Here is an 8,436-nt window from a genome sequence, read left to right as displayed (position 1 = left end):
ATTTTATGTACAATAAATGTGTTATTGTATTATAATTAAAGAAATGAACTGTACAGTATAATAAAGTGTTTTTATTGATTAAACACTTGATGAGGAACGTAGTCTTCTTCTTTCACCATCTTTAGGAATGATCCCTTGTAGGTACTTTCTCTGCGATAATTTTACCTGGTTCCTCATCAATGGTGTTGTTTAGCTGGGTTGATAGCTTTTTGCATCAAGTGTACAGATGATTGATGGGATATTTTAACCTTGCAGTTTATACTCTGCCTTTGAACCATCAAAGTTGAAACGAGTCCAAATTTCACTGTTTTCTCACTCTCTCTCTGTCGTCAACCTGTCTCATTAATGTTTAAACCACCACCCCTCACTGCTACGTTCTTGACCAATCACGTAGCCTTAACCAAAGACTGGGGGCGGGGAATAGAGGACAAAAAAAATGTCGAGTGCCATTTTATTTTTGGGAGAATGGCTTCACTCTCTCTCTCTGTCTGTAACCCCCACACTCTCACTGTTACGTTCTTGACCAATCACGTGGCTTTAACCAACGACTGGAGGTGGGAAATAGAGGCCCAAAACAAGCCGGCTGCCATTTTGTTGTTCGAGGCTCATTGAGGCAGCTCCGTGTGTATCCTGAAAAAAGTTTGTATGCCAAGGTAAAATTTTTATTAATTTAACGTTCGGAAAGTGAAAAGTTCGTAAGCCAAGGAGTTCGTAAACCGAGGTATCACTGTACATAAAATGAAATCTTTATTGAAACAACAAAAAAATGATAATAAAGAAAGGATGCATAGCTGAAAAGAGTACACCGCAAACTCCCAACGGCTCCAAAAGCCTTCCGACACTCAAGTTTTTGTTCTCAAGCCGCCATGGTACCCGATGAAGAGAAAGAGGAGGGCGAGGAAGAGAGGCGCTTTTGTAAACATCGTTAGAAATGTGAGGTTCTTCGCACTCGACAAGAAATGACGTGATGCTCCGCCCCCCCCCCGACGACCCCTAGGTGTCTTCCTCTTCCTCTTCCTCCTCATCCTCTTCTCGCTCGTCGTCTTTCCGGCTGGGCACTGCCCGCTTCCTCACGGCCTGTTCTTTGGACTCGGTGTGGCCTTCGGAGGAATCCCTGCGGGGTCGTTGCGTGCTCCAAGCCTTGTCGTCGTCTTCTTCCTCCTCCTCTTCCTCTTCTTCATCGTCGTCATCATCATCGTCGTCGTCGTCCTCCTCCTCGCCGTCGGCCTCGCGCTCCTCCTCGCCTTCCTCTTCCTCCTGCTGCTGTTGTTGGAGGAGCCAGGCCTGGTGGTCCCCCGTTTGTTTCTCTGCGCGTTAGCGACAAGAGTGAGCCGTTGCGCTAACGCGAGGGCTTCGACGGTCAATCGAGTCCTCGTGATTTGCGCCATTTGGCTATCGGCGAAGGTTTGATGACAGCGCCGGCGGCAAGAGTCGTTTTAAAACGATTCTAAAGATCTAAATTGGGATCCATCTTACATCATCTGGAACCTTTTTTTTTTCTTTACAACTAATTAACTCATTCACTGCCATTCCCAAAGTAGTTCATTTTTTCTGGGGCGCAGATAAAGCGGTGGTCAGACCTCTGGCAATGTTTCCCCCCCCCCCCCTCACATGAGGGAGCAACATTTGCCTTTCATAATAATAATAATAATAATAATATTTTTTTTCTGGGGCGCAGATAAAGCGGTGGTCAGACCTCTGGCAATGTTCCCCCCCCCCCTCACATGAGGGAGCAACATTTGCATTTCATAACAATAATAATAATAATAATGATAATAATTTTTTTCTGAGGCGCAGATAAAGCGGTGGTCAGACCTCTGGCAATGTTTTCCCCCCTCACATGAGGGAGCAACATTTGCATTTCATAATAATAATAATAATAATAATAATAATAATAATAATAATAATTTTTTTCTGAGGCGCAGATAAAGCGGTGGTCAGACCTCTGGCAATGTTTCCCCCCCCATTACATGAGGGAGCAACATTTGCATTTCATAATAATAATAATAATAATTTTTTCTGGGGCGCAGATAAAGCGGTGGTCAGACCTCTGGCAATGTTCCCCCCCCCCCCTTCAAATGAGGGAGCAACATTTGCATTTCATAATAATAATAATAATAATAATAATAATAATTTTTCTGGGGCGCAGATAAAGCGGTGGTCAGACCTCTGGCAATGTTTCCCCCCCCCCTCAAATGAGGGAGCAACATTTGCATTTCATAATAATAATAATAATAATAATGATAATTTTTTTCTGAGGCGCAGATAAAGCGGTGGTCAGACCTCTGGCAATGTTTTCCCCCCTCACATGAGGGAGCAACATTTGCATTTAATAATAATAATAATAATAATAATAATAATAATAATAATAATAATAATTTTTTTCTGAGGCGCAGATAAAGCGGTGGTCAGACCTCTGGCAATGTTTTCCCCCCTCACATGAGGGAGCAACATTTGCATTTCATAATAATAATAATATTTTTTTCTGGGGCGCAGATAAAGCGGTGGTCAGACTTTTGGCAATGTTTTCCCCCCTCACATGAGGGAGCAACATTTGCATTTTATAATAATAATAATAATAATAATAATAATAATAATACATTAGATTTATAAGCCTTTACAAACTCTCAAGGTCACTTTACAGTCACAGAAAATGTATTTTCTGTGGGTGAGCAGCGGGAGCCACACACGCAAGCGTTCACTCAACCCAGAAGTAACTCAAATAGATAGAAAGCTAGCTAGCAAACAGATACACAGCTTTCTAGGTAGTCGTATAACTAATAGATAGCCATCTAGATAGCTAACAAGCCAGGCAGATAGGTAATAGATAGCAAATAGATAGCTAGCTGGGTAGTAATCATAATAACCATAATATATTTTGTCCATGTTAGCGCTTTGTTACAGCTTCAGCCAATATGTATGTATTGCATTGTATTTTGGACAGCCGCCCACATTTCAAGCTCAGATAACTTCAGTCCCATATAACTTAGGAATTAACTTTTTTTCTAATCAAAGAAGAGTGATTAAGGTTTCTTACACTAAATTGAACGTTTATGTAGTCCCAAAAACTCAATATTCTGTCGGTCCTGCAATTTGAGTGAAAAAAATGATCCTGTGACTGTAAGTAAAGTGACCTTGAGAGTTTTGAAAGGCGCTTATAAATGAAATGTATTATTATAAAAACCCTGGCACACCTTTTTACATATCATCCTGGCAGCGAATGAGTTAAACGTGTTCTTAGATGTTTTTTTAAAAAGCTTTCATTAGTTTTATTGACGACACTTCTTTTTTTTTTTTTTTGAAAGCTTTACTACTCTGTCCTCCAATGTGTAAGAAAAAATGAAAACTTACTTTGATAGTAGTCCGGCGAGAATCGTCGCGACTGGAAAACAAAGTCAGCGATGAACACCAGCAGCTAAAAAACAACAATAGCAAATATTGTTTAAGCTATTTTACAAATGAATCGAGAGAAGAAAGGGTTCGGTTTGTTTTTTTTTTTGTTTTTTTTTGCTCACCAATCCCAGAGCGAGGCCGGAGAAGAGCGTGGCCAGGCCAAAGATGACGTATGAGCCCCACACAGGGATACCCAGTTCCTCTGTCATGTAGTTATGGCAACGCTGGGAGAAAATTAAAAGTAACGTATGATGAGTAGTAACATGAAATTTGCTCGCCGTGTCATTAACAGATAAATAAAAACACAAAAATAAATAATAATAATAATACATTTCATTTATAAGCGGCTTTCAAAACTCTCAAGGACACTTTACAGTCACAGGATACGTTTTTTTATGGGTGACCAGCGGCAACCACACGCGCCTGTGTTTACTCAACCCGGAAGTAAATCAAATAGATAGAAAGCTAGATATTGTATAGTGAATAAATAGCTAAGAGATAGCCAGATAGCCAACAGCTAGCCAGCTAACAGCTAACAGCCAGTCAGCTAGACAGCTAATGGCTAGCTAGCTGGCTAATGGATAGCTAATAATAATGATAATAATATATTTCATTCATAAGTGCCTTTCAAAGCTCTCAAGGTCACTTTTTTCACAGAAGTTTTTCCGTGGGTGAGCAGCGGCAGCCACACGCGCCAGCGTTCACTCAATCCAGAAGTAAATCAAATACATAGAAAGCTAGCTAGCTAATATAGACAAGTGATAGCCAGCTAGACAGGTAGACCGCTAGCTAGCTAGCTAGACAGCAAGACAACGAGCTATATAACTAATAGATACCCAGCCATATAGCTAACTAGCCAGGCAGTTAGCTAATAGAAAAGGTAATAGATAGCAAATAATAATAATAATACATTTCGTTTATAAGTGCCTTTCAAAACTCTCAAGGTCACTTTTCAGTCACAGGAGAAGTTTTTCTGTGGGTGAGCAGCGGCAGCCACACGCGCTAGCGTTCACTCAATCCAGAAGTAACTCAAATACATAGAAAGCTAGCTAGCTAATAGATAGACAATTGATAGCCAGCTAGAAAACTAGCTAGCTAACTAGACAGCGAGACAACTAACTATATAACAAATAGATAGCCAGCCATATAGCTAACTAGCCGGCCAGTTATCTCATAGAAAGCAAATAGATAGCAAATAATAATAATACATTTGATTTCTAAGCGCCTTTCAAAACTCTCAAGGTCACTTTTCAGTCACAGGATCAGTTAGCTAATACACATGATTGTATCAAATGGGTAAGAGCTCCAAACTAAACAAACATGTTCTGAACAGGTGATTTTATTCAAGTCATTTTACCCGCTTCCAAGGGTCAGTCAAGATAACCTGAATTTTTTTTTCAGCGCTCCCCAAGTCGATTAATATTTCCCATATAATCTACATATTTTTTCCTCAAGTTTTATTTGACTATCAAAACACTTGCCTAGATCTTAAAACATGGTCAAAACTTACCCGTATGAACATGGAGAGCTTGAAAAGAGCAGACATGGCGTTCATTCTACAAAACATGACACAAAAAAATACATTCATTGGGACAAACAAGGCAACAGCAGACTCAACGGGACAGACATTTGAGATTACACTGATACCTCGGTTTATAAAGTGATACCTTGGCTTACAAACTTTTCGGTTTCTGAACATTTTACCTTGGCATACAAACAATTTTTCGGAATACACACAGAGCGCCACAATGAGTGATGTGTCGTTTGCGAACGAGCCCGTTCTCCTAACAAGAAAATGGCAGCCGGCTTGTTTTGGTCCTCTATTCCCTGCCCCCAGTCGTCGATTAAAGCCACGTGATTGGTCAAGCAAGAATGCAGCAGTGAGGGGAGGTGGTTTAAACATTAAAGAGACAGGCAGACGCAAGAGAGAGAGTGACAAAATGGATAGAAAACAGTGACATTTGGACTCGTTTCAACTTTTATAGTTCAAAGTCAGAGTGTAGATTGCAAGGTTAAAATTCCCATCAATCAGGCTCTACACAAGCCATCTGTACACTTGATGCAAAAAGCTATCAACCCAGCTAAACAGAACACAATTGATGAGGAACTAGGTAAAATTATCGCAAAGAAAGCACCTCCAAGGGATCAATCCTCAAGATGGTGAAAGAAGAAGGCTACGTTCCTCGTCAAGTGTTTAATGCTGATGAAACTCACCACTCCATTCCATCAAGCCTTCAACGACTATCACAAAGGTCAATAAAACCACTTTATTATATAGTAGTTTATTTCTTTAATTATAATACCAGAGCACATTTATTATACATAAAATAAGGTATATTTGTGTAGGCTTAGAAAATTAGAAAGTAGAAAATGATGTTTTATGGGAACCTGGGAACGGATTACGCTCATTTTAATGGTTTCTTATGGGAAATTAATTTTTGTGATACACACTTCTTCTGGGAAGCAATTAAGTTCGTAAGCCAAGGTATCACTGTATTTTTAAGATGACAAAATTATCGTAGAACCTCTTCAGTCAGAAAAAAAAGCCATGCGGACTCACAGAAAAGACGAGGGAGCAAACCAGGAGGAGACCGGCTCCACCACACTCCACTTTTTTTCATCCACAAAGCTGAGGAAGTCATCCTTGGTACGGGCGCCTTGGTACTTGCGGAAGACGCCATCTTTGCAACTGGACGGCGAAACAAAAGCAACATGCAGAAAATAAATAAATACATTCACTTCTTTTCACTGCTTTATTATTATTCATAGTTCAAAATGATGTGACCGCAGAACTTACTGGTAAATGGTTGGAAGTGACGTAATGATGAATCTGCCGCTAAGACCTTTCAAGTGAGAATGACACCAAGTTAAGACTCAGTCATAAATTCACAAAAATGCTTTTTTTTTTAATGGGACTGTACTCTACCTGGTTGCTCCGTAACATCCACCTTGGCGATGTTGACCCCCATATCGTCCCCCCAGTCAGCAAACTCCTTCCACACCGGTTGGAGCTGCTGGCAGGCCGGACACCAAGGGGCATAACTGTGGGGAAAACAACTTGTTCATAACTGAATCTCAGATAGACGTGCTAACCATTAAGACTACAAGTCAAAGAAAAAAAAAGATAGACTGCTAGCTTACAATCTAAAAAGCTATTTTTTCTCTCTCTATTCCATTTTTGAGCAATCAGATCAATGTTTTACTGCAGACGACAGGAAAAGGGAAAAAAACTATTTTTAGAGAACAACGTTGACTCTTTCAATGCGTTTTTGCTTGTACAGTATTAGCGCATAACACATTTTTCAGTTACTATAAAACATGTGGGAAAGGGGAAGTCACGTGACATTGAATTACTTAACATTTAAAAACAACCGCCTCGTCTACTGTTCATCGTACAGAGGTGTATATTATAATATAATTATTTTTGTATTTAATAAAAAGCCTGCAAGGTCAAAATTCGAAACTCGAATGTTAAAACAAGGATCGTACTGCTAGCTTGAACGTGTGATTAGCCCGGCTGGTTGGCGAAGCTAACGTAGCCGAAAAAGAGAACTACCAAACATTGTACCGTACTATTACTTTTGGGTTGGAACAAGTACTTTAAACATACAGTTGCGAATATTTTCAATTGCAAAAAAAAAGTTAGACGGCAAAATGCCCTCTAATGTCCCACCCTCCAAATGGCTAGCAGACTTCACTTGGCTAAGCTACTGACAATTCAATCATCCACTCTCCGGTCAGGATGTCCTCCCAGTTGCCGTCGGTGACTTCCCGGAGGCTGTCCCGCTTGGTCCCGGTAACCGGCAAGGATGCGAGGCACACGATTAGCAGAAGATAGCATATCGTTGAGAGATGTTTCGAACGCGAACACGAAGGAAACATGGTGGCTCTCTCTACCGTTAAGCTAACCAGAAACCGACTCCTCTAATAATGCGTTTGTGTGCAAATCCGCCTATTTCCTTTTTCGGCGTTCGGATCACACTTGTGATCATGTAACTCGAAAATGACACGATGAAAACCTTGAAATAGACAATAATGGACGTTTATAGGCTTTAATTCGCTATTTATTTTGCGGTCGTGCCGCATTCGTCATGTCAGAGTCGTTGGCTTTCAATTCAAAAGTTACAAGTCGAGATAACAGCAAACACTACGACCGATAAAAGACGCTGGTCATAGATCCGTAGCTCAACGGTGCACACAAAAAAACGAAGGATTGTTTAATTTAATTTGGACGTCAATTACTTCGAGTTATGACAGAGTAATTTAATTTGGAGTTCACGAATCTGTTTCGATAGTTCTTTTTTCCCGAAATACTTGAACGCACCATTACTTATACGTAGTACATTTTAGTACTCATTAAAAGAGGATGGCTTCCTGGCCGTAATAAAACACATAAAAAGAAATGTATAATAATATAAATAATAAGCCTTTTTAACATCCATACGTCCATTCGATTTCATTTCAGTGGAAAAAAATGCAAAAACGAAATGGAATTGATATTTTTAATGTGATGCAATTCAAACATTGTCCACTAGAGGGTAGAATGATACTGTTTCGATCAACGTAGAAGAAAACAGCGGTCTTTTTTTCAACCGCGGTTTCAACACCCTCCTTAGCCAAAATGTCATTATCCAAACAGAGAAAAGTAGACGAGTGTAGAATTTTCAATTAAAAAACGAACCATGTCATATTTTTTACAGAAATGTGTGGGAAACATTTATACTTGGTGTGTTTTGAAGGAAATAGATACATTTATTTAGCCATATTAAATATTGCTCAAAATAAACATTAAAATAGTAAGTTTAAAATATTTAATTCCGTTCAAAATTGTTAAAAGATTCAATGTAACTGTTAACGCTAATATTAGCTTGTAACATTCTAACCTAAGTTTTTAACAAGTTTTTTTTTACTATCTATTAGTTATTTATTGGCTAGCTAATCCCGATATCTAGCTGGCTACCTTGCTACATATCTATTTGGTAACTAGCTATCTAGCTGGCTACATAACTAGCTATCTATTTGCTCTATGTCTGCTATCTATTA

At 39.4% G+C, this 8,436-nt stretch overlaps 1 protein-coding gene across 1 annotated transcript; it reads right to left on the bottom strand.

Moving 5' to 3' along the window:
* Positions 1 to 241: 241 nt before the first annotated feature.
* Positions 242 to 7,496, bottom strand: tmx1 (thioredoxin-related transmembrane protein 1). The gene is made up of 8 exons (XM_089005002.1): positions 7,109 to 7,496; positions 6,320 to 6,435; positions 6,191 to 6,236; positions 5,954 to 6,082; positions 4,904 to 4,949; positions 3,516 to 3,617; positions 3,352 to 3,415; positions 242 to 1,307 (listed from the first exon to the last, which is right to left on the bottom strand). The coding sequence occupies exons 1-8, from the start codon at positions 7,273 to 7,275 to the stop codon at positions 994 to 996; spliced, it is 984 nt and encodes a 327-aa protein (XP_088861128.1). The 5' UTR covers positions 7,276 to 7,496; the 3' UTR covers positions 242 to 993.
* Between the last annotated feature and the right edge of the window lie 940 nt (positions 7,497 to 8,436).

Source organism: Hippocampus bargibanti, linkage group LG09 (genome assembly GCF_051943395.1).
Source record: "Hippocampus bargibanti isolate YZ-2025 linkage group LG09, ASM5194339v1, whole genome shotgun sequence".
Classification (NCBI taxonomy): domain Eukaryota; kingdom Metazoa; phylum Chordata; class Actinopteri; order Syngnathiformes; family Syngnathidae; genus Hippocampus; species Hippocampus bargibanti.
The sequence above is the reverse complement of the archived record's forward strand: the minus strand, read 5'-3'. Positions and strand labels throughout refer to the sequence as shown.